Below are 26688 nucleotides of genomic sequence, written 5' to 3'. Positions count from 1 at the left end.
TATCGATTCAGGGATGCTTCAGCTACTGTTGAGGCAAAAGCAAGTTATAGATATGTACAAAACTGAACACAGAAAAGGAGACAAAAGCAAAAGAGAAGGAAAACATAATAATGAATGGACAGCTATAAAATCCTAAGGCTACTGAGAACTCACACTTCCTTCAGTTTTTTGTTGTTGTTGTTCTGTGTTTTTTTTTAATACAAACCTCTTCGTTTTTCTATCTGCTCTGACATAAAACATATTTTTTCATTACATATAAACGTTTTCTTTAGAAAGAGGAATTCTTATATTCTCTTGTTTTACCAATTGGCTTCCAAATTATCACTGGAGTTTTACCAAAACTAGATCGCTACCAAAAATCTTTCAGAACTTCACGAATAACATCATGTCACTAGACTTTTTAAATTAAAATTGCAGGTTAATTTGTTCATTTTTTATCTCCTATCTGTATTTATCTGTATCAGACAAATGTCAAAACAGAAAGCTACTGGAAATATTAAATATGTGCCCGTATCTGCATTCTGTTATAGCTACAATCACCAGAATCAAGCTCTGGCAATTCAGTGAAATTTACTGGGGAAAAAAGCAAACAAACAACAACAAACAGGCAACCTGCTTACTGCAACAAACAACTAAAAATAACATCTAACAGTTTATTTGGAAACTATGCTCTAGTTATATAAAACCCTGGAAAAATGACAAATGAGTTTTATATTCAAGTCCTGTATATGATCTTAAGAAGTACTTAAATGATGGTTACCTTAAGGACACGCTATACTCAGGATAAAAGACACTTTTATACTGAACCCAGGTCCCAGTTTCCTCTTCAGTATTCTGGTCTTCTACTGAAAAGAGATTGAACGATGCGAACCTTCTCACAGACACTTGTTGGAGATGCACATCTTTCAAGTGCTTTTTCTTCAGAACCTTTGAAATGAAGAACAAATTAAACATTAAGAACAAAACTTTCAAGTAAAGAACAAACACAGGTTTATTTAACTGAACAGGCAAGTCTGGCATCAACCATAATTGCCACGCTGTTAGCTAATAGCTATGAGTAACTCGTCCAAGTATGTCAAGCCGGAGAAAAATAACAGTGGTATTCATGATAGGGGTCAAGAGAATGGTCTATGAATGTATTATGTCTCAAGAACTGTAAAGCAAATGTACTGTGTTCACAAATAAACAAAGTTGTTTTTTTTTAACTCCCACTCCAGCAAACCCATGCCGGAATTGGAAAGGCACACTGAGCCCTTTCCTATCCTCACATCATCACCACAATGAAACTATCACAGACTGAGCTGTGCTCTCAGTCTCTGCAGATCCAAAAAAAAAAAAAAAAAAAAGCAACAACATCTTCCACAGAATTTAAATGACAGTCTCAAAACATGATCCTCAGGTGCCCTAGTGCTGCTTTTGCCAGGTAAACTACTTCCTAGCTTAGGAGCCTGCTGCCGCACCCTTCCAGAATTGCTGACACACTTGCCAGAGTTGAGCAGCTTGCTGCCTGCCGCAGGTTCCGGACTTTCAGATGCCACAACTGCACGTTTGTTCCCTTACCAGAGCCCTGTAAGGGTACTGATACCTTAACCAACCTTTGTACAAGCCCCGTACACACTGACAGCACCAAGTTCAGCACTAAGATACCAAAGAACTCAAGGCAGCAGCAAAGAGAGAACGTGGCCATTTACATCTTTTGCAAGAACTATATGATTGAAACACTTGCTCAAAAAAGTGACGATGTGGGCTGGTGTCTGACACATCCTGCTGCGCTCACCCTTGTCTTCCAGGAGCGAGGTAACAGCTCCTCCGTATGGGAAACCCCTGCACCCAGGCTGTTCAGGCTGTGCCACCGCACAGAAGACAACTAGACGTTTTTGTGCCACAGAAAAAGGCTAATTCTTTCGGTTGGTGATGTGGAAGGAGAAGAGAGATGTCCTGGGTGCAAGTTCTTCCTCCTAGCATTGGACAAAGTGCATAAATAATTGCCACTGCGTTTGTAAAATCAAGGTGCAGAAGCAGTGGACAATGATGAAGAATGGAGCAGAAAAAAAAACATCACTAGAGATGGGGAGAGCTACATGGGACAGCTCTATTACATAGGAACATGCCACACTTTACAGGTTTTAGCCAACGAGAGCTAAACCTGAGGTCAAAGAAGTAGCTCTCCAGATTTATGAATCTTGAAGTGGAAGCTTTGCATACTGAATGCCTACAAGAAAATAACAGGTCAGTGATTTTCTTTTTTTGCTGCGCCCAACCTTTGTCAACCGTGCTTTAACTGGAAAGGCACTCATATCCAACAGCCTTACAATTTGGTGCCATGACCTATTATTTTGCAGAATACTTGGAAGTACTACATATGGGAGCAGAACAATTGTATTTGCTATGCTGTTAGTTTCTAATGGTAGGTCTGATGCACCCGGCTTATTGCTTTGGGATCTATTTTCATCGGCAGGTCCCAGCATATGAAAGGCACAGGCATTTTTATCAAAATATTAAAGATGACTGTGTGCTGTCCACACTATTTCTTCTACTTGTATAGCACATGGGAAAAATATGCACACGAAGAAAATCACGAAGACATCAAAACAGGCGAACCAAATTAAAAGACTACCAGAATTAAGGCCTTCATGTAATAGTGGCATGCCCAGAAACAAAACAGACCATTCTGACAACTAAAGAAAACCACCAAGACCTAATTTTTAGAAGAGAATGCTGTTCTGGGGCTTTCTTAAAGAAGAGATAAGTCATTACGAACATGCAAAAAAATCTGACAGTGACAACATTTTTCTGTTTTCTTTTTTTTTGTTGCTGTTCTGCAGAGGTATCTTAAAGCCACTCTGTAAAATGCATTCTCTGGGATTAGAGAAAATCTCATGAGCTTTCGAGTCCTCAAAAGAACATGTTTCTCTCAGCCTCAAATTAAAATTAAGTGGTCCAAGATTTGAAAATTATAACAGGAGGTCAAATCTTTTAAAAACCTAAATATAACTGAGAAAACAGAGCACAAAGGAAGAATGTGTTGCATTATTTATATGTAACTCTGCATTTTTACATTACGATCAAAGTATTTTTTTTTAGCTCCTAAAAGCATCACAATTTTGTTACAAGCTACAAAGACAGGCTGCTGCTACAGCATAATCCACTAACAACAGCAACAAGAAAAAAAGGTGGCAAACCTAGCTAATGTTAGAACAATATTTTGAAAAGGGTGAAAGATAGTCCTGTCTAATTTCATGATGCCCTTCCAGTGAACTGGAATCTCTCCAATTTCCTGCACGCTGCCACTCTAAATGAGTCTCTCCCAGGGACCTATCAAACCAGCACCTGATACCAAAGCAAGGTAAAGGCTTCTCAGCAGAACAGACACATCTCTAGGTTTTTGTGATGGCAAAGTAGAACTATGGTAGGGAAGGCATTGCCAGACACCACTGTTCTTTGGCTGGGACCTGGGACCTCTTCATCCCCTCCCTCATTAACTTTGAGCTGAGTTTCTCCACATTTGTTTCCTAAAATTCCAGGAGCCTTGTTTCCCTTTCTTTGATATCTTCTTTCCTTATAGAGAGGCTCTGCCCTCTGCACAAGATCTTTACAGGTGTACACAAGTATTGAACTTGTACACGGGTCATACATACAGAAATTAACTACATAAATAAGAAAAGTTGACTTTCTATAACGAAAGATGCTCACCTATCAATTACGTTCCCTAAAAACAAGGACAACAAACCAAATAGTGCAAGCTCACTTCTACCCTGTGTTTTTCCCTCTCCCAAATTTGCACATTTTTCCCTCTCTAACATCATCTAGCAATAGGGAATTTTAAGGCAAGCAAGGATTGTTCTCTATTTACCAGAAAAACTGCAGTAAACCAGGATTAGAGGACCACATATACACAACTTGAAAAATAAAAAAATACAAAACATGGCCATCCATTCCTCCTACTTAATTAGAAAACAAATGACATGCAAAAAAATATGCAAAGGATGCCATCCAGAAGCTTAACAGCTTATAATTAACCAAAACAATCTGAGACCCAAAGCTCAGTAGTATTCTACTACTGTAACTGCCAAGTCATTTCGCCTATCTGCCAACTTTTTACCTGTAGTAGAATGAAGCCAGAAACACAGTCAACTCTTAGTTAAATACAGGTGTGTTTTTTTTCCAGGTTACAGATTAAGCTCTCTTGCAAATCTTCAAACTAAAGCACGGATTGACTCATGCTTAGGCACTGCAAGCTTCAGACTCAAATGGAATCAAACCCAATAACCCTCCAGGGTTGCTCAAGCAGCCCACTGCTGCCTGTCATGCTGTACGAGCTGATGGCCCATTGCATGGTTCAATGGGCACACTGGACTTCCAAAAGAAAAACAAAAAGCAACAGCTAACTGGTAACAAGATCCTCCAACACCTTTGGGCTCCCTAAATTCATGAGATACTGGAGAAAACAATGGAGTTGGCTGGACACAGAGACAGGGGTTGTGACCAAAGGTGAACCCAAACGCTAGAGCTCAAGAGATCCAGCATGAATCCAGGATATAAAACTGGAACGAAACAGAACAGTGAAAGAGCCGTATATGTAAAGGCAGAACAGTATTATTCCATTCAGTCCTGAGCAGCAGTTATTAGTCATTATCTCGGGGAATGTGGAAAGTACATTTTTAAAATTCCAAACATAAATGAGCCAATGATATGAGTAGAAAAGAACTATTTTGGTAGGATATTCCTAGAATTTCTGTAAGTGATCACCATTCAAATGCTTCTAAAAGAATTAAAAAAAAAAAAAAAAAAAAGAGACTAAAAAAAGACTGTTTGCTCAGCTGGAACTCCCACCCTCACCCAAGAATACTAGACGTTTTCCAGTATTGGTTGTTGAGAATATTTCCAAATAGATGTTGGTAAACTAGTAAATGCATCACTGACTCTCAGACATAAAGCTCCTCTAAAGAGGCATTTCCATTTAAAGTTTCAATTATATTTAACGTGTATAAATAGGGCATGAAAAAAATGCCCTTCATTCTTCATTAAAGCACAAGACATTAAAAAAAAAAAAAGCTAAACTGTACCAAACTGTACCACTTCAGAAAGTTGCGAGACTACCATAGATCTCAATTACTCTGCCCCTGGTAATTAACCACAATATTTAGATCATATTTAGGACACCCTATAAAGGCTAAAGATATTTGATCTCTTTAAAAAAAAAAAATAAAAACACAGGCAATCAGCTGAAATTCACTGTATTTCTTGTACCTCCTTGCGTATGGCCTAGCAGCACTAAAAGCCAAATTCAATTACAGCTGGTGTGGTATAAACTCCACTCAGCTCTACGGCACTGACTGGACCAGGGTGTTTTCCATATGCCATAAAGTTTCAATGTAATTAGCTACAGTGTAAGCTGTATCTATACCATCCCTAAATCGTCAGGATTGTGCACTGTTTGGTTCTACAAGTAGTTTGTTTACCAAACCGTTTAATTCAACTGCAAACAATTTACAAACTCAAGACTAACAAAAACATGGAAGATCAGGAGCGCAGGCACCATTCACAGAGACAGGAGTGTAAGAGAAGAAAAATTGTTTCTCAAGTTCAGTGCAGCCCAAAAAAGGCCACTATCCTCACTTCAGCTAATATTTTTCAATTTTGGAAACTAAAGTGCATTAGCAGGTGAGCAAGGCTCCTATGAGAAGAAAGGAGGGCTGTGAGAAGAAGAGCAAGAGGAAAGTAACATGCAAGATAAATACTTTAAACTTGGAGATTTCAGGGAAGTTTTCAGTAAACTTTCTATAGGAAGCAAGTGTACGTCTAGGGAGCAACTTAGCACATGCCTATTTCTCCAAATTCCCTGCTAAAGACTACAGACTGATTAATGCTATCAATTGCATAGACTGGCAGAGTTCAAAAGCAGCCTTAGAAACTTTACTCATCATTTATTATGCAGACCACACGTGTACCTTACCTCAGCATTCTGTTTAACTAAAAATATCTTCCTTGATTCCGACAAGTGAAGTTTAAAAATATTGCTAAACTTCAAACTCAGTATATATAAAACATTTTATTGATTTAAAAAAAAAAAAAAAGCAGGTAATTATGCAAACCCCTAGTTCCTTATGCTAGCTTCATAGGATACCTGATTAAAGGGCTTTTTTCTTAATTAAATCAGCGAGCAGGCACTCAAGCATCCTTACCATAGCAAATCAATTTGCGTACCCACTGAATGAAAGCAAATTCAATATATAAACACACCACAGAACTGATTTCAAGTAAGGTGTTATTATAAGCGGTATGAAAAGCACTTTTAAAAGCTCTGTAAGAAACACGTTGACAGTGCTCCTTTAAAGATGGATATAAAGGCAGGTTGATACCTCCTTCCAGTCCACAGATAGACCTAAACATCACTATAGTAAAGAGCACAGAACTGATTTTTACTTTGGATGTACCAGTAAGATTAAATTGATCCTTGCTCATATAAAAATCAACAGAAAAGCTAAAGAACATTAAAAAAAAAAAAGAGTCTGCAGAGGAAAAGGTCACAGATGCACGTAGTTGATGCAGAAACAGAAACCTTCTCCCCAAACACCTACATACACCTCCACACACCCATCCTCTTGTTATGAAAAGTTCCTTATGATTTTAAGGGACAGGGATATGCCAAGGTGATAGACTGAAAACAAATAAAAGCGTATTGCTTTAGCACATCACAAAGAAGAAGTTTGTCCAGATGAACAGGAATTTACTATCCCAAACAACAGGCCGAGAACCTGCCGCTACTGCGCCTTCACAGGGAGAGCTCGCCATGGGCTCCATTTGCATGAGGCCGAGTGTTTAAGTTAGGGACATAAATGTCACATCCAGTAGCAACAAACAAACAGACTGAGATCTTTAAGTTTTCATGCACATGATCTATAGAGGAATCATTTTCAACGTACAGCCTCGCCCTTCTCTTAAGGGGTTCAAGAAAGCACTGAAGGCTGTGGCTGACAGGCTGCTCTTCACCAAGAGCACTGAGGTGACCACTTGCTGCTCCGTTCTCCTCAGCATCTCCCACCCATCGCCCCTTCCAGGCAGGACCGCACTGCTGGGCAGGCCAGCATCAGGTGAAACACAATGTTCAGCGCACCCAGCTGGACCGCTCCCCACTTCCTCGTGCTGCTGCGTGACAGTCAGAGGGCAGGGTGTCAGCGGGCAGGAATTCACTAAGAGCTGTGACAACCGAGTCCAGCAGCACCGGCAAGTGTCAAACCACGACCTAAAAATCCCAAGCTACCCACCCCAAAATCCCCAAATCCTAACCCGTACCCTCAGCGTGCCGCCCCCCTCCCCGGGCAGGGCGGGGACCGCTTTCCTCAGAGCCCCGCCGCCATCCCGGCGGCACGGCTCCCCCCCGCCCGCGGGCTCCCCCTACCTGTCCGAGCAGCCGCCAGCGGGCTCTCGCCGCTCCCTCACCGGTCACTTCTCGCCTGCCCGCGGCGGGGCGGCACGGGGAGCTGGCAGGCTCGGCCATGCAGCGCCAGGGAGCGGCCGGGGCCGAGAGGGCGACAGAGAGGCGGCGGGGATCTGCCGCCGAGCTTCCAGCGGGTGCTAGGACCGGCCGGGCTCCGGGGAGAAGACGCGGGGGGCCATCTTTGTTTAGGGCAGCAGCGTGTGCCCGCTGCCTGTGTCTCCCTAGGGCAGCGCTGCGGAATCGCGAGCGGCGCGGCGCTTCTGCTGCGCTACGCCCGGCTCCTCAGGCGCGCTGCGGGGGCGAGGACACACCTCAGCACGGCTTTCCCGCAGCCTCAGCGCCCTGAGGGTAAAACCCTGAGTGAAACGCGAGCGATACGAGCGCTCCCAGGCTGCCATCAGCGGCTGGCTGAAGCGCGCCCGGCCGCCATCTTGACTCCGGGCAGTGCCGTGAAGGAGCCGGAGCCATCTTAGCCCGGGGCAGCCCGGCTGCGGCGGAGCGGGGCCGGCCCCGCCGGGACAGGGGTCGCTGCGGGGTGCCACGGCCCGGCCGCCGCCGTCGTGAGGGGCTGGGAGGGTCGGGGCCCGGCCGGGGGGGTAAAGGGGCCGCGGGCTGTGAAATAGGTGGGATATTTCCCCTGTTCTGGCGAGTGGGTTGATTTTTGTAAGGTGCCCTCCTGAGATAAAGTGATTCTGCTGTTAGGTGATGCTTCTAAAGTAGAAAAGAGACAACTTCCCGAAAACTTGTTCATTTCTTCTTCCTCAGCATTTAAGTAGCTGCGCAGTTACATCTTTCTTTCCCTAGTACAGCTAAACTTCCAGCTGCCTGGACCCACGCTTTGGAGCAGCGTGGCAGGTGAATGTGCAAGCTGAGCTGGGGGTATCAGCTGTTAAGAAACAGCTTCGCTTTTACTCTTCCAGTCTGATTTGCCTCATGAATTGGTCTTTGAAAGATGAAGTTTTACCTTCAGTTTATGTCATGTATGTTTCACGTAGTGCAAGTGATCAGGAGTTTGGGATTTTCGTAAATTTCAGGGTGACTGCCAAGAAAAAGATTTGGACATCATGTGTTGGACCGCAAAATCTTTTATCCGAGGGCTGAGCTTCAGTGTCAAATACTGCTCTAAGGACAACCATCTTCAAACAATATGTCTCTATAGTAAATTAAAACCAAAAAAATGCCACATCCTGGACTGGTCAGGAAGCACACGCAACAGCACTGTGCCACCCGGAAGCAGCCTGCCATGGAGATTCTTTTCCTGCAAGGTATGAAGTTTACGTACAACCTTAATGTCAACAACCATCTTGATGCATCTGTTAAGGAAGCCAACCACAGTTTTCAAAAGTCAAGGAAATATGTTCTTCCTAAAGGGTTTGAAGCAGAAGAATAAATACTAGGATTTCACTTGTGTTGAAAGGCACATGCTTCTGCTCAACTTCCTGTACTGTTTTGATGTCAAGTTACATTTGGGTTGATTTTCCTGCTGTAGTAATTTGTAAAATAATAAAGAAAGGATCTTCGAGAAAGATTCAATTGAAGTGTCAGGAGGGAGAGATCAGCTAGTATAGAGACAGTGTCCAAACTGGTGACACTAGGCCTAACCATGAGCTGGCTCAGAAAAACATGGCCTTTTGTATGCTCATCAGTAAATCACAGTTTATACCATATTATAATATTAAAATATAATAATGACTTCTCACAATCATGTTCACAGTTGAAAAACTGTACTTTTAAAAGCACTTGTTTTTATTTCTCTAAATAAATATTGTATAATTCAGTGGTAATGTATCACACAGAGTCATAAAATGGGCTGAAATAATTTCAGATCTTCTGCTCCTGTGTTTCTAATGAAGAATTTTCTAACGGTATTAGAAAAATAAGTTTACTGCAGTATGTCCACCAGTAAACTGATTTACACGTGTAGCACATAAATGCCATTTTAAAAGACTGTTGCATTGGTTTATCTTAGACATACTTTCAGATGGAAGTGTAGTTGTTCTAAAATTGTTTCAAGTTAACAATGTTTCTTCAAAGTTGACCCAAAGATCATGTTAGAAGTATTTGTTGTAACCCTCTTATTTTTAACCATAATGTAACATGTTGCTATGTCTGTGTCATCAGTATATACTAATGTTTCAAGGAATGTCCTAGAAGTCTTGCTGGATGAGAAGCTGTGGTTTTGTTTATTCATTGGCAAATGCTGGTCTGCAACACTGTCCAGGAGACAAACAGGTGGCCTTCACATGAAGGCCTGTTCTGCCTGTTTTTTGAAAAGCCTGTTTGCTTTGAAGCAAATGCTTGCAAACAATTTGTCACTGAGATCCCCTGCTAACCTCAGAAATCTCCCTAGATGCTCTTCTAGATGTTACCCAGGTGTACTGTAATTCCTCTGATATATACCTATACTGCTGCCACTAGCTCTATATACTATTTCCAAATAAATATAACAGAAACTGTTCAAAGCAAAGGGAATCATCGCCAGATTCATAAAAGACACCTATGGAACTTGCCAAAAGGAGTTGTGGAGACTAAAATTTTACATATGTCCAAGCGGACATTAAATATGAACTTGAAAGAGACTGTTAAAAATATTTTAAAATATCTAGAAACCACATTCAGCTCAGCAGATTCCTGAGCTAACACAGTTGAAGGCTGAAGGAATAGCTGTTGGGAAATATCATCTGTGATGATATTTGTGATGTGACCCATCCTTACTCTTCCCTAAGTTAGTGTTTGTGCCCACTATGGGAGTTTGTTTGCAGCTGTTTTGGGAGATGGGGTTTCTTTCGGGGATTGCCTTTCTCAAAATATTTTTTTTTTTTTACTTACAGGGAGAGGGTGGTACAACTAACACATCCTGATATTTCTTTACCTTAGCTAATTACAGAGTTCCCCTAGAGCTTTTTTAAGATCTTTTGTGGTTTGTTTGACCTGTGCTTCTGATTTGATATGCTAGGCCAGGGGGACTGTTGGTCTGAACCGGTAGTGAACACTCATGCTCTCATGAATGATGCAGTTTATGTCAATAGGCATTTTAGTAATTGAAGTAGACATACAGCCTTTGAAAGGAGAAGGAGCTGCTGCTAATGTTCACATTTCAGATCTCAACCATTTGTGAGGACAAACCAGAAAAAAGCCAACAGTTCTTGCTGCAAAATAAGGATGGGTTATAAGTGTATACAGCTTTATAAGTTTAGAAACATATTACATAGAAAGCTATAAAATGCTACTTTGTGTGATCTATGCAGTGTTGCATACTGTAATACATATTAAGCATAGTTTGATCAAATGACATTTTACAGTAAGCAAAAAGAATTAGCATTGTTCTAGCAATTTTAACACAATTTTTATGTTTTTACAGAAGACAACTTTGTTGGCAATGAAGTAGCAGAATATAGCAGCTCATGGATTGTGCAAAACCAGATCCATGAGCTTATTCCTGATAAAAATTGTTGCAGAACCCTTATCAGTTCACTGCTTCATTTTGCTCTGCTCCTTATGAACATTTAGACTACCCCTTTAGAGGAGGTGAAGAAAGAACCTGAACGAGCTGCTAGGACTCCTGGCTACAGGGATAGGTAGCGTGGGGGCATTGTTATGTAGAAAAGGAAATAAGAAATAATACATTAAGAAAGGAAAAAGATGGAAAAAAAAACACTTCTGAAGAAGAAAAAAATGATAGAATTCAGTAAAGATAACTAAAAACTAGTTTTAGAACAAAACCAAACATATTTACATATAATCAGTTAAGAATATACATTAAAGTATCCTAAATTTGAAAAGGAAACCTCAGTAAATGTGTTAAGTGGAGTACATTTAGAACGCCTCCCTAAAAGATCCGAAAGAATTGAAAGAATCCTTCCAACTGTGGTTGTTCTTTTTATTTTTAATGACTTGTACTATTGTAATAATGCAAAGTTGGTTTGTGGGTCTGTAGTTCAGGAAAGATCATTATTGCCTCAGTGTATTCATATTGGAGTACAGATTGCTGGCTTATAGCCATTGTTTTCTTTCCTTATTTAGCAGGAAGGGACAGAAATCCCTTGCAAAAGAAAAAAAATAGCATCTATAACAACACCGGAGCTTTTGCACAAGGATCTTCTGAAGTCAGAGCAGAAAAACTGGAATGAAATTTCAGGAAGATACAAAGCTATGGCAGAAAGAATTAAGAAAAAAATAGAAGAATTGCACAACAAGTATACACTCAGTTCGGGAAGCCCACGGGTAAGTGGCAAAAAATACAAACATTTTCCGTCGTTGAGTACAAATAGCAGTGAAGCCATTCATGTTATAAAATGCTATTTCACTGGTTGTGGTGGTAATTTTAACTATTGAATAGTTGTGGATAGTAACAGCATGTGTTTAGAACAGCTTGTCATGTTATGATAATGTATTTGACCTTAATTTCACCATAGGCAAAGACAAATAAAGGTTCAACAACGATCTGATATTTGATAAAGAATATAAGACATTGTAAGTTAGGAGCGCAGGTACAGGTCATCGTAGCCGTTGATTAAATTTAGAGCACATTTAGGTAGCTTAAGTACACTAACTTTGAAAGAACTTTTCTGATGCATGTAATTCCTTCTTTCCCCTCTTTCATGTTCTGTGCTGTGTTCTTTTATTTACATACAATTGTGCTGTACAGAACACTTAATATAGGTTTTCTAAGGAGATAATCTGGTTGTTGGACTTGAAACAAGTTTGTTTTGCATTGAACAGATTAAGGTTGGAGAGAGTGTGTACTTTGAGGAGAATGGATGCATATTTCTTTCAAAAGCAGATGATGGTAAGGAATTTCTCTTCCTAGCATGGTACAACTGTTAAAATAATGGTGCATGTATCATCAGTGTACTTTTCTTATATTAAGGCTTAATTGCTCTTTAAAAAAAATCTAAAATTATTTTATAACATTCTTTAACAATTGATCAATAATTCTAAAATCCTGATTCTGAAAAGGTGACATGAAAAAAGTAAGGAAATAACAATAAACTGAAACTGAGGCAAGTTTCTAGAAAGGAAAGAGAAAAACCACTTCTTCTCGGAGTCCTAATTTAAATTTTTAAAAAAGGCCTATTTTGTTTCAGAGAGGATGAAAAAGAAATTACTGATTATATTTAGTAAAACCACCTGTACTATAGGTATCTGAACTTTAAAATTTAATACATTTGCCAGATGCCAGTATCAGTACTTTTCAAATATTTGTAATACCAACAACACTTTGGGGAAGGGGAGGAGGGCAGTACTTATTTTATTTTTAAAAACTGCATTTGCAGGTGTCTCACAAAAGAGATACTTGGTTCCAGTAGTATGCTTGTGAATACTGTAAGCAGACTTATTAAACATAGGTATCAACAAATACTGTTCATTTTAACATGCCTTAATTAAAGGATTTTTTAATTTTTTTTAATGTAGTAGATGAAGGAAAAGTTCACATTTTATTCAGTGCTGAAGATCTTGGCTTTTATGATGCCTTTATTCAACGGATCAGAATTTCGCCAGACCAGAGATACATGGCTACCAGCTTAAAAAGTGAAAATTCTGAAGAGGCAACCTGTGTTGTTATGAAACTTGGTGATTTCCCTGTCGTGGAAAAAGTCATTCCAAATGTATTTAGTTTTGGTAAGCTGTATTTATAAATACCCTGTAGATCACACCAACTTTCAAGCATTTTTCTTAGTCTACATATAATAGGAGTAGTGCTTTAAAAAAGTAAGGAAGTAACATTTTTAGATTTAATCCTTACAGCTGTTGAAGTATTTCTTATTTGAGAGATGTGTTCCTCCACACTGCAAAATTACAAGTTATTCGATATGAGTGACTCCTTTCATGATGCAAGTTTTCCTTCTTTAGAGAAGCAAGCATTTATACGTTTGAACACTCATGCACATCATTCTTTTTATTGAATTCAGTATGCTTCTTTAAAAATTTACTGACATAACTGCAATATAAGGATCTTTTTGGGAAATGTAGGTATTGAACTGAAATAACTGATAGCTGTAAGCACTTAGCTTTAAAGTATGCAAATGCTAAGTACTACTAAGTGTTGGCTGGAATTTCAGGCAGACTCTAGGATGCAGGTCACCATTCAGAGCCCAATGAATTCAGTTAGGGCTTCGGTCAACTCTTTCAGCATAGGTGAGAGAGTTTTACATTGCTCTTAAACACATGCAGAGGTAAACCTAAGTGAAAAAGAAATCTTTCCTCTTTTTTTTTTAATAGCATATTGAAGAATGTAGCAAAAAGCACACAACAGAATGTATACAATGTTCCACAGCTTGTATTTTGGAGTTTGGTAGATGTCATCAAGGATATGTAGTGCAGTAAGCAGTTTGCCTGGCCAGGGCAAGAATTTACCGCTCTAGGTAATTACCATGTATGCAAGCACAGAAAACTAGAGTATTTTTTATCTCAGGAGTATCCATGAGACACACACATCTTCTCTTTTCTCTAAATGCTTTCCCTACAGTCATATGCAGCGGTGCAGAGCTCATATCCTCTATTGTCTTGCTGACTACGTAAATTTGTGCTTCCCTGTGCAGCTTTAAACATCCACATATCTCCTATTTTCCTGTTACACCCACATATCTCCTATTTTCCTGTTACCTCCAGGACCGTGACAGCATCAAGAGCTTCCTCTTCCTGGGCCCTGTTTCTTCGTCCCCCCCCCCCCCCCCCCATATGTTATGAGATATGTGGCATTCAAAGAAAACATGGAAAAATCTTTTTGTGGCATACCCCAGCCTCTGGAATGCAGAAATGTTGTCCTCAGTTCCATGTCAGCTGCAACCCACCTTTTTCAGAATGTTCATGGAGCTCTATTTTCTCTCAGTAATAGTATGTACTGTTCCCAATTTGATATGCATTTGTCTTTTTTCCAGAATGGGTTACAAATGATGTTTTGTATTACACAAGTCAGAAGAACCTTAAATGCCAGAATGTGTTTATGACCACTTTCACTAAGCAGAAACATACTGAGCTGGTTTATACAGAACAAGATGCAAGGTAATACCCATCTAAAATAAAATAAGTCCTCTGCATATTCTAGAGTATTTAGTAAGTAAAATACAACTGGTTTGGAGCTGGTTTTTTGCTTCTATACCATGCTTCAAATGGCAGAAGGCATTTTTAAGTTCTGTTCTGCTGTGCCATGTAAGTTCTGTTCAGTAGTGCCGTATACAGTCTGAGAATGTACTTTAGTCTCCTCTTGATATGTGATCAGCAGCGATTTAACTTTTCTCTGTTACCTCATGAGTTCAGCTAAGATTATAAATGTCAAGGTCAGTCTCGGGTCAGGGTGTCCTTTAATGAATGTGTGACAGTTTCATACAGGATAAATCAGACTGGGGGTTTCATTTTGTTTTCTCTGCTATTGATGTCTGATACATCTTTTAAAAAACATAGAAGTTCAGGCTAATCCTTGCTCTGGGTAATGGATGAGCAAAATCATTACAGCGTGCCCAGAGAGAGAACTATTGTTGACTGAATACCCTCTCAATAACCTTTCCTTAAGCAGGGGCTTAGGAAGACAAGAGGGCTCTTGCTGAATTGAGTGCAGAACTAGTTTTTCAGCACGTAGCATTAAAATGACAGATTCGTACAGCATACTATAAATGTTTGTAAGTATTCTTAATTCAAGTAACATATTCAGTAAAGAAATTTCAACTATACATTCATCTGGAAATAAAAATCTGCAATTGAGATAGAGTAAATCAGATCTTTTTATTCCAGCTGTAGTTGTTGCATATTATTTTAAAATCAAGTTGCACTGACTTGACATGTCCCCACAGGGAAGCTGTTGGCATAATTTTGAAGGTCGTAGTCATTACAGTAAATCTACTAGAAACTTACTCTAAAGGTTCATGTGCTAGTGCAGCTCATGACTGAACACACGTGTTTGTGGAGGAGGGCAAGATGGTCTTTTGCACTGCTGCTGAGCAGTTCTGTTCTACATATCACCAACTCTCTTACTTGCAATCAGATATTTTTTGTAGAAGCTGATGTTAGCTTGACTTCCTTAAAAAAAAAAATAAATAAAAGGCTAGATAGGTGCTTCATATGTGATATGAAGGCCAGAGACCTTGGGGAGAACTGTAACCTGCATTTCAGCTTGACTCTCTTGGAGGTAAGGTCAGCAGAGCCGGACTGTTGGAATTTCTACTGAATGCAGTGCCACACTTGCCAAATTTGTGTGGATTACAGAGCCAGGAGGCTGATTCCTTGCAGACTTAAGAATCCCTGCTGTCTCTGTCCTCCTAAAAACATCAAGAGCGTGCAATTAGACAAAACAATTGTACCAAAAAAAAAAGGAATTTCTCCACCTGCAAATAATTAAAGGCACTGAAAATGCTATCCAAAGCTTCCTTTCTTTCACCATTCAAATATTTTTAAGTCTCGAAGGATCATTATTGCAGTCTTGCATCTGATTTGTATAATGCAGATTACAGTCCTCAACCCTGCAGTTCCTTCATGAAATCTTCTGGAGCTGTGTGTTGGAGGTACTTTGTGTAGAGACATCCCGTCTTAAAGATTCAAAATGACAAAGAAACTCTCAGGTCCCAAGCTGTGACATTTCAATTAATTTGTATGACATATTTAGAAATTTGAATCTGACTTGCAGCCTGAACTTGTTCAATATCCAACCACTGGTTACCATTATTTCCTGTTTCTACATTTTAGAAGCATTTAAAACCAGTAGAGAGTTGCTAAACGGTTCCTATTTTCCAGCTTTATCACTTCAACACTGTCCGTCTTGTCTTATACAGGCCTCTGTGCTTTTTTTTCAAGTTGTCTTCTTGTCTTACTTCGGGGAAAGTTGTATCAGTAACAGGCTTTTTATCAATTTATCTTTATAAAAGCTCTTACTTCGCTGTTCCCACATGATGTCCTTTATTAAAATTAATTTAAATTATGCTTTAGAACTTTCTTTTCTGAAATAAGGTCACTAGCTCAATAGAAATTTCTAGGTTCTGCATGAACTTTAAAGCATATACATCTGTGACCTTCCAATCCATCTGACTGACGCAAAAACGTCGATTAATTTGGGGAATAACTGAACTACTTCCCCGGCAGACTTCAGGTTCCACACACAAAGTTGTTGGGTTTTGAATGCTGAAATAAATGCAGCAGAAGTGGGTTTGGAACCAAGTAGTCTGGAATTTCTCCAGCCTACTTATAGGCATGCCCTTTCTTACCTTGTAGTGGGAAGCCCATGATTCTGGATTAACTGATACGGTTTTTGATTATTAATCAGGCTTAAGCTTTTTTTATTATTATTATTATTGCTTATAGATTTTTTGTGGACATATACTGCACAAAAGATAGGCGTTTTCTCACTATCAACAGCAACAGCAAGACAACCTCAGAAGTTTGGCTGGTTGACTGTAGACATCCTTTTAAGTTACCTGTTCTCGTACAAGCACGAACAAAAGGTGTCATTTACCACATTGAGCACAGAAATGATGAATTGTATATTCTCACTACATATGGAGAACCTGCAGAATATAAGGTAATCTTAACGGATAGTAAGAGTCATAAGATTAAGTCAGATGCCTGTTGCAGATCATAGAAATAGTAAGGCTGGGTTTTAACTCTGTGCTTCACAGTTCACTGAAATAATTCAAGAGAATTACAAAGATCACTGCATGGATTCAAAAACTACAGTACTGTCTGAGTCTTGCCTGTAGCGTGCTGATTTCACTCTTAACTTCTTTGGAAATGTCAAGAAATGAGCATTCTTTACCAGATATTTGCCCTTTATTAAAATTTATCTCAATAACCAAATGATTTGCAGTGCTACTGGACACACTGAAAGCCCTTACAAGATTTGAACTTCCTTTTGCAAATGTATTTAGATACAAATTGTTCCATAAATTTCCTTCTATCCATACCAGTTTTCCTAGTCACATTAAAATGTTTCAAGTGGCAACTTTTCCTTGATAGCTAAGACTATACCACTTACTGAGAGGAAATGCCTTGCTACTCAGGTGGCAGCATCTTGTCCTCCTGTATGTAGTGCACTGCTGGGAAGTGCTGACTACCAGACAGGGAACAGTGACCTTCCATCAACACCATCCAACTTGCCCATTTTTGTGTACCAAATCAAGTATACACATTGTAGTATATAAAAATATATCAAGTATATACATATACTTTTTTTTTTTTAATTTCCCTTTGAACCAAAACCCTTTACTAAAGAAAACAGCTTGCTATGATCCTGTCTTCCCTCTAAAACTTTTAACACCCATGTGACTGGAGGCTGAGCCAGTTCTGTTTATTGGTGGGTTTTTTTTTTTTTTTCCTTGTTTAATAAGGTTGGTTTATGCTGGATCAGCTAGTTGAACAAGTTCACCACTTGGGTTTAATAAGTAGTAGTTGTGCCGGTACAAAGCAAGCAGTGGAAACTCATAAGAAGGAGTGGAAAAGGCAGTATTACAGCAGACTGGATTTAGCTTTGTCACCTCCATAGTATAAACCTATTGCTTTGTGAAAGAAAGGTGGACTGGAGCTTTCAGGTGACCTCCCCAAGGACAATTAAAAGACATTTTAAACTTGAAAGGGGTAGGTTTCAGTAGGCATAACTAAGAATAATTAACTGCAGTTATTTTGATTTTTTTTCCATGTATTTAAAGATCAGACTGAACAGAAGCAAAAAAACAAATTCTGCCCTGCCTGCTGTATCTGTGCAGAGCCACTCCTTGCTCCCAAGCTCACTTTCAGCAAACTTTGGAAGGGGAGGCTGGAGAGACATCAGGTATGATAAACAGAGGAAGTGAGAGAACCACGGCAGGAGGAGCTGAAAAACTGAGATTTAAACAGAGAGACTGCCTGCTTAGATGAAAAGGCAGCATAAGCAACCTTCATGGAAAACCCCTACCCTGCCCTCTCCCTTCCAGCATACTCAAAGTGTCTTAAAGCAACATTGTTCATTGCAAATGGAGTTGTAAAAAATAATTGTCATCTGTCACACAGATCTCTCTTGCTATCGATATGTATGCAGTTACTGAATAGTTTTTCCATTCTGACCAGGTAAAACAAATTTTAAACCCTCCAGTTTTAGTCAGGAAAAAAAAAAAAAACAATCTTTTGTAATTAAAATGTTGCACAAGATCAGCTGTATGTCTGTACGTCTCATAACTCTTACTATATCTTAGTAATGCGAGGTTGTATTTTGTGTTTACAGTTGATGAAGGCACCAGTAGGTTCCAGTGGCATGGAGAACTGGCAGCTAGTTTATGCACTGGAAGAGAAAAGCAAGCTAATAGACTTGGAGATGTTCAGTGATCACTGTATTTTGTTCCTGCAGAATGCCGGTCATCTCTACTTAAATGTGATTTCGTTTGTTTCACATTCAGTTCACTCAATACAGGTAAGTTTTAGCTTCCTCAGGCAACTTGGTCTTTTTCCAGCAGTACTTGATCACAGAATGGTTGAGGTTGGAAGGGACGTCTGCAGATCATCTAGTCCAACCACTAGATCATCTAGTCCAGGGCCACTCGGAGCACATTGCACAGGATCAATTTAATTCTTTCAAATATAAGATCATAAAGCAAAAAAAAACATATAAGATTATAAAGCAAAAGACAACTTTTACTGGGCCTATTTGTGGTTACAGTCATCAGCCCATGCAAGGAAGTAAGCCTGGCCCTCCCTGGGAAGAAAAATCAGAACATTCAGAAGACAAATCTGGTTGCTGGAATAAAAAACGGGAAACCTTGGTATTGCAGTACAATTTACGGGGAATATTTCTTCCTTTCTCTAGTTGTTGCTAAATACTTGCGGAATACAAATATGGTGATTTAATTAAAAACCATGGTTTCTGGAGACCACTTAGATGAAATATTTAATTGATTTGTTTGCCTGAAAAATACTGTCTAAAGAACTTGCAAGTTTATTGCAACAAGCTACCAGTACTGGGTTCTATAAAACTGCTACAGATAAAAGGTTTTCAACAAAGTGTACTTTATGGTCTCTGAAACCTTTCATTTTTGAAAATGGTCTTAGTTAATTTATTTATTCAGAGAGGGTCTGCAGTTACTCTGGAGAACTTTGGTAAGCAGTGGCCTGGCAGAGGGTTTGACTATGTCCCCGCTGCTCTCAAAGAATGAATCTTGATTTCTTTTATTCTTAGTGGAGTTAAAAATCTTAAATACAATAGCAGTAAGTGTCTGAGGGTAAATGTGCCAGGAAAAGGTTTTGTTCTTCACAATGGCTGGCACTAAGAACAAAGTTAAGAGGCAGGGGTTTTCAGTGGCTTAGCATTACTGAGCTAACTCATACAGCAAAAGCCTAACAACTGACATGGACTTGGCTGTGTAACATGGTGAAGTACGACTGGAAATCAGAGGGGAAAGAGGATCTAAAAATTAAAAACAATGCAGAACCATTTCAAAGCATGTTTTAATTTTAAAAAATCTGCACTAATGCTCATTTCAAACTGGATTTTAATTTGGATTTATTTTTCTATTTCATTAACAAACTTCATCCAATGGCCTTAGGTGAAAAGTTTACTGAAGTCTCTCACTTTATGACTATTACTGAATTTAAAAGAAATAAAGATTGTGCTATGTAAAAACTGAAGATAATTAGCTTGCTATTCAAAATCTTTTCCTCCGAAGGACACACTAAGCAGAATTTATAGAAGAAGCGTAAGGGTCTCACTTGAAATGCTGTGTTTTCTCAGCTGCCTGTGTGGGCCTGTGCATTTGAATTGGAATCCCATCCTGAACATACCACCAGCACTTGCTATTTTCAGCTCACCTCCCCAGTACACCCCCCTAAGCGTTTTGCATATTCATTTAAAGAAAATAATCTCATTGAACAAGCTGTGCAAGAGGTACCAATTATTACCAACTGTCACACTATACGTTTACTAGCTAAAAGCAAGGTAAGATTTTCCAGTCCTTTTCCCATTCCCTTTATTCTTCCCTTCCTCCCCACCCTTTTATAGAAAATGCATTTGGCAGGGAATAGAGATTAAAAATGTAAAAGAGCATTTGGTGCTATACTTACTTACCAGTGGGTGTTTTCTTCAGTACTGTAGAGAAGAACAAGAAAGAGTCGTGATAAGATTTTTTCATTGATCTAGGTATGCTAGAGGAGATAACAGTACACGATGAGTCAAGAATCTTAGTACAGTGTAACTTAGACTCCCTAGTTGATGTACGGAATCATGTTCTCTATGATAAATGAGAAAAATATGCCAGCAGTTGAAAAGGACACCCCACAACCATCTACACAGTATAGATCGAGAGAGTTTTAACAGCCTGCGTTTAAAAAATTGGTGATGTTAATAAAGAGTTTGTGCTGCAATAAGTGGTAAACTATTTAGTTAATCATAGATATTCTTGGTGTTAAAGAGGGAAGGAAGACTTGGGTGCTTTGGTAGTTTAAAAACTCCTCAGGTGTTGCACTTAAATGAATTTTATATTCTGCGTCCATAAGCCTACACAGCAGAGGTTCAGTCTCTTGCTTTATTTTTCAAGAGTGCTTTGTACAATTTAAGTGAAAAAAATTACTGTAATCAAAAAAACACATTTTAAAATAAATAATTGAAGTTTTCATTGCCATGTGTCATTGAGATTTCTGAAATGTCCTTTATTGTAAAATACTCCTTCATTTCCAGGATGAAACTTTGGTGCCAATTACAGTTTTTCATAATATGAATTCTAAAGAGCTACACAGGAAACCACTTCTAGTTCATGTATACGGAGCTTATGGCATAGATTTGAACATGAGCTTTAAAGAAGAGAAGCTGTTGTTAATTGAAGAGGGTTGGATATTAGCATATTGCCATGTTAGGTAAGTCAAATATAACATGGAAATAAGATTTTTGTTTGTGGGAAATACAGATATTTCTTGATGTGCAGCTGAAGAGGTAGAGAAGTTTTTTCTCTGCTTAGCTTTATGTAAGTCTTTATGCTTTTTACCTCCATCTCTTTATAATTTTTAAAAGCCCTTTTTAAAAAAAATTGCTCTGGGAAGAAAATACACTTTTACGACAACATACTGTATTCAGGTTACTTAAGTCAACAGTATGATTGTGTATAAGTTCTAATCTTTTTGAAATTTCATTACTTTTTATCTCATCTTCACTCAAAAATATTTGATAACACATTCAAATTGCAGTGATATGTTACTGCCCTCTTTTTCTGTGGGCACTGTGTACTAATATTCAGTGTGTGCCTTCTGAAAACCATTTGCCTTTCTACAGCAACAACTAAACATTTAAGTTGCCTCTGTTCTACTGTTGACTAAATCTTCTGTCTTCAGTTTAACTACAAACAAATTAGTTTTATAAAACCACTATATACAACAGACTTCACATTTTCATTGAGATAATTCAGTAGGTAAAGAAAGGTAATAAAAATAGCACTTTAAGGAGGGGAAGAAAGGGGGAGAATGAACACATGTTGGAAATAACAGTTCCAAAACAAATTCAGCAAACAAATATATTCAGCATTGTGCAGTTCTTCCTCCCTGTAAGTATCCCTGTATCTTACAGTGCAAGCCAATCCCAGAGAGTACCAAAGATGAAGAATTTTGTCAGACTAATCAGTTGATTGATTTTAAGCTTGAAACCTGAATAAGGAAATTTTAGGCAGCTTAGAACTAAATTTGTGGTAGTATGTAAAGGAATACAAGTAAATTTAGTTTAAAAAAATCTTTGAGTATTAAGAAAAAACCACACCAGTTCCTGTAGTATTTGAAATTCACAGAAAGAAAAACTTACTAACAGTCTCAAATTTTAAGCTGCACAAAAGAAATCCTGAGGATCTTGGCACGGAGCTAGGAAATAATATTCTTTCACTCTTGTTAATAAATTTAGTGATAGCGATATAAGAAAGTAAAATGTTTTAGTTATTTTAATAATTTCCTGTATAAAAAGATAATATCAGTATTTGATTTTGTACTGGCTACTTTGACAATGACATTTCCTAAAATGCTTTTTTCTGCAAGTTCTAGGACACGAGCACAAGGACATAGAACACCCTTATGCTGTTCCATTTTCACGAATCATGCAAGGATTTTTTTTGTTTGCATGTTGTGTATTCTAGCCATAAGGGAGGATAAAGACAGGAACACAGAAAAGTTAATTGGAAAGGCAAACTATGTTTTTGCGATTCTGTGGCTGCTGCTGTCCTTTATTATATGAAGTTTTGCTCTGTAGTCTTTTCCAAAGAAACTCCAACTTGAATTATTTTAAATTTCAGGGGTGGAGGAGAGCTAGGCCATAGCTGGCACAAAGATGGATGTCAGCATAACAAACACAAAGGTCTCCATGACCTTAAGGCTTGCATCATGCTGCTGCACGAACTAGGATTTTCTCAGCCAAAATACACAGCACTAGCAGCTGCCAGTGCTGGAGGAGTTCTTGCAGGAGCCCTGTGCAACAGCGATCCAGAACTTATCAGAGCCATGGTTTTACAGGTAAGGTACTGTACTGCAGACATCTTACTCGTTATGATGTTAAACAAAAATACCAAACAAAAAAACAGCTTGTTTTAAGAAAACTTTCAGAATTCAAAAGATTCCAAATCACATTCCTCATTTGAAAAAGCCTTGACTTTTGAGCATTTGAGGTCCTGTGTCCTGTTTGCCAACTTTTTTTTATTTATTTTTTAAGGCTCCTTTCGTAGATGTTCTAAATACAATGATGAAAACTCATCTCCCACTGACAATTGAAGAACAAGAAGAATGGGGAAATCCATTAGTAGATGAAAAATGTATGAAGTATATCAAAAGCTACTGTCCTTACCACAATATTAAGCCACAGGTAAAGCTGCCCTTTCTGTGTGGAATACTACAGGAATAAACATGTAGCACTTGATAGGAAAATAATAGAGAACAGATAACTGGAATTAAAAAAAAACAACAAAGTTTTACCCTTTCAAAGCTTTCTATCCCAGCATTTTAAAACTTAGCTGCTTCTTTATGTTAAAATGAACCATTAATATAAATATAAGCTATTTCAGTAATAATCTTCACAATATTTGAGTCAGAGAGACTACTGGCATTAACCAAATGCATTCCACTAAATAACAAATTTCAAAAGCTGTTTTTGTTATAGGACTGCCACATACTCTATCGCCTAACAAACCTCAACATGTAAAACATGTTCTTCCTTTCTGGGGGGGTTCTGCTGTTTTACTGCATTTTCCACACTTAGCTAGAGCAGAAAGGAGGTATTTTCCACTAATTAAATATCTTTCAGAGGCAAACAGTGAAATGGAAAATGAGCTATTGCTTTGACATGGTTATGTCAGAGGAAATCTTTGTTTGAGGAAGTGCTACCTGTGTTACATAGCTTCATAAAAAATCTTGCTAAATAAAAAGAACTTAAAGTGTAAAAAGAGTTTGCAAAAGTAAGTCTCTACTACTTCTGTTTAAGGTGTACCATTCCATGATTATTTGGGGGGGGGGGGAAGGGAGTGGAAGCGGGGAAAGGTTGGGTGGTAATCATCAGCAAGCAGTCACATGTCAGACCTTTAACAGCATAGAGACAACGTTTTTGATTACCTTTTGCAGGCAGATGATCCCCTAATATTAATTTGTCATTTGTCAGACCAAAATACTTTTTCCATTTACTGATAAAAATAAAATGTTTTTTCAACTACAGGCAATTATGTAATAGATACATTTTAGATGAACCATAACAAGTAGTACAGTAAGATATATGGAGAAAAACCTGCTCACTCGGTTGAATAGAAAATCAATTGTTATGTATCTAACCTTGTTTTTTTTTAAGCAGTATTATCCTTCAGTTTTTATAACGGCATATGAAAACGATCAGCGAATACCACTAACAGGAGTTCTACGGTATGTTCAGAAACTTCGGAAGGCTGCACTAGATCATGCTGGCAGAACAAAAAAGAAAGGTAAAATATTACAGATACATGGACTTAACTAAAGCGGAATATTAGTAGTCATGTAATTAAATATTATAGATTGACTCCTCCTTAAATTAATTAATATGTACAATGTATCACCAGTATCCATCTTTGCTCAGAAAGAGAAAGTACATCTTTCCAAAGAGAGACAGAACATACACACTAAATATATAAACATTTTTCAAATACTTAGTTAACATAAATATAGTTCATCCAGCAAGCCCCTAAATGATCCTTTTTTCCCCTTTAAAGAATAACAGAAATAGTTTCAGAACAGAAGGAAGAATGACGTTTTATCCCTAAACAACTCACATCCCCCACTTACCTTTCCTTGTTCATTCAATGTCAAGTGATTGCTGGCTTCATTGTTCCAGGAAATTGGATCCCTAATATCATCTTAGACATCCAGGCAAATGGCAGTCATTGTGACTCATCTTGGGAGGATTCACTAAATGAGGTATGTTCCCTTTATTGTACGCATCCATAACAGTGTGGAGATTTTCCTCAGTTAATACTTCAGCCTCAGTAGTTCATGCAGTCATTGAATGTATGTTTGAAGTATTAAAAGAAAAAAATGCTGGAATTAAGGCTGCTCTTGAGTATTTACAGAAAAGAATCAACAACAGAGCAAAATTATTGAACCTCATTGTGCCTTAAACTTCAAAGTAGTGTTAAAATCCCACTGTAATATGCCAGGAGCTTTGAATGAAAGGTTCTAAGTTGTGCAAAACATTTTTCCAGCATAAGAAGTCTTGCACTATACAGTATAAAGAGCTTAATTTTGTCATGCTGGTTTTTTTATTTACTTACATATTCCTCATGACTAAAATATATGATATATGATAATATATAATATGATAATATTGATAAAATATGATATGATAAAATGATAATATATGGTTTGATCTTTATATTTTGGAATGCATGATCTGTACAGTCAAAGGAAGCTACTACAATTAGGTTTCAAGGTTTTGCACTTCCTGCAAGTGTGTATGCTAAAAGCAACAGACTGCCAAGACCTGCTGCATTGTTACTGGTGTCTCAGACTATCACAAATTTTATTGCTGTTAATTTTCACAAATCCTAGCAAGTGTTAGTTATTGTGGCAGTTATTCCCAAAATGAAGTTTTGGAGTAAAAGCCTTATTTTGTTTCAGGGCAAGGTTTTGCTTAGCATCAGTATAGGAAAGGAAGATTGGAATAGCTGTACAACAACCTGAAGCTTTATACCATGAAGAGTTTTATTATTTTATAATAAAATAATTTCCTTGCTTTAGGTTGCAAGACAGCTTGCTTTTCTGAAAAAAGAACTTGAGGATGTGTGATATGCCTCCAACATTACATCAAGTCCTGCAAATAGCTGATAAGCACATCAACTACCTGAAGAAGTTTGTGTCAGATTTTTATTTATATGAACACCTTCTCCAGATGGATCCCTGCTCTATGAGCATAAGCAGACCAGAAATTCAAAGGCAAAGTTGGGCGTGACACTGCTTTATAAACATATAAACTCGGCTAAATTTCTCCAAATGACACAGAAGTGCCTGCTTTCTTGTACAGTTCTGTTCATAAGCAAAGCGTACAGCACTATACAAGTGGAGCAGTAGTGCAAAACAGCTTGTGCTGAAAGCCTAAGGTATGAAGACATCCACTTTTTATGGGCAGCCTTTCCAGTCTAAGACCTCTCTTCCACGACCAAATTTTACACAAGGCAGTAATTCTCCCACACAGTTGTATTTGATCAAAAAGTCTCAGTAAGTTCTTCTAAAACTATAGGTAATGATGATTATTGCCCTTCCCAGCTACGCAGCAGCCAGAGAGTGCTGATCATATAATATAGTGGGGCCACATAGACTACAAAGAAAAAACGGACTCTCAAGAACAGGGATTTAGAAGTAGCAGAACTCTTTCAGCTGAGTAGATCTGAAATTTTGCAATGGCCTTAACTAGCATGGTAAAGGAGGTGCCAAAGTCCTTCCAGAAGACAACACAAATGAACACCCCAGAAGGAGAGGCCAGAGTCTCTCCAGAGGAGAGAACAGAAAGAACGCTCCCATTGGAGCAGCTTGATGCATAGCTTTCATAATTTCTAAGCAAGGCAGTCTTGCACAAGAGTGCTACTCATTGTTTGGTAAGACAGACGCATTGTACATTTTCAGAGCTATTAAGAGCTGAGAGAAGAGGGGAAGAGGTAAACCACCAGAACATTATATACTACTAATCTATCTTGCTTTTACCTGTTTCAACAAATACAGAGCCATCCCTGTGTAAAGCTCATTCTAAAGCTACAGATGTAAAAATAAATAAATAAAAATGTCAACTGCCACAGGCTCCAGATTCTCAAGAGTGCTTCACTACC

At 38.4% G+C, this 26688-nt stretch overlaps 2 protein-coding genes across 13 annotated transcripts in view; one reads left to right on the top strand and one right to left on the bottom strand.

Annotated features, from left to right (window-relative positions):
• The window catches only part of CAMKMT (calmodulin-lysine N-methyltransferase), a 221182-nt gene extending 213649 nt beyond the window's left edge, over nt 1–7533 (bottom strand). For both annotated transcript variants that reach the window (XM_048057740.2, XM_066993802.1), the window contains exons 1-2: nt 7403–7533; nt 761–927 (exon numbers count right to left, since the gene is read on the bottom strand). In XM_048057740.2, the coding sequence (XP_047913697.1) occupies nt 761–927; nt 7403–7501 (266 nt within the window). In that variant the 5' untranslated portion in view covers nt 7502–7533. The remainder of the gene's footprint in view (nt 1–760; nt 928–7402) is intronic.
• Nucleotides 7534–7620: 87 nt separating this feature from the next.
• On the top strand, nt 7621–26660 carry PREPL (prolyl endopeptidase like). 11 transcript variants are annotated; one of them, XM_066993788.1, is made up of 15 exons: nt 7621–7789; nt 8476–8706; nt 11465–11665; nt 12164–12230; nt 12857–13063; nt 14323–14446; nt 16733–16949; nt 18624–18809; nt 20124–20327; nt 21066–21241; nt 22654–22870; nt 23067–23216; nt 24189–24318; nt 24705–24787; nt 25607–26660. In XM_066993788.1, the coding sequence occupies exons 2-15, from the start codon at nt 8506–8508 to the stop codon at nt 25652–25654; spliced, it is 2211 nt and encodes a 736-aa protein (XP_066849889.1). In that variant the 5' UTR covers nt 7621–7789; nt 8476–8505; the 3' UTR covers nt 25655–26660. The 11 variants fall into 11 exon arrangements, with proteins under 11 accessions (XP_066849889.1, XP_066849888.1, XP_066849887.1 ...); XM_066993787.1 differs by lacking the exon at nt 7621–7789 and adding an exon at nt 7926–8064; XM_066993786.1 differs by lacking the exon at nt 7621–7789 and adding an exon at nt 8160–8296.
• Nucleotides 26661–26688: the final 28 nt, after the last annotated feature.

The sequence above is a fragment of the Anser cygnoides genome, chromosome 3 (genome assembly GCF_040182565.1).
Source record: "Anser cygnoides isolate HZ-2024a breed goose chromosome 3, Taihu_goose_T2T_genome, whole genome shotgun sequence".
NCBI lineage: Eukaryota > Metazoa > Chordata > Aves > Anseriformes > Anatidae > Anser > Anser cygnoides.
Note: the sequence above shows the minus strand (reverse complement) of the source record. Positions and strands in the feature narration are given on the sequence as shown.

What these genes read in the sequence shown, in the direction of transcription:
- PREPL (XM_066993788.1), top strand. Translation starts at nt 8,506, where the DNA reads ATGTGTTGGACCGCAAAATCTTTTATCCGAGGGCTGAGCTTCAGTGTC. An exon ending in GGAGATTCTTTTCCTGCAAG is followed by an intron (nt 8,707 to 11,464) that starts GTATGAAGTTTA and finishes TTCCTTATTTAG; the next exon opens with CAGGAAGGGACAGAAATCCC. An exon ending in TTAGCATATTGCCATGTTAG is followed by an intron (nt 21,242 to 22,653) that starts GTAAGTCAAATA and finishes TTTAAATTTCAG; the next exon opens with GGGTGGAGGAGAGCTAGGCC.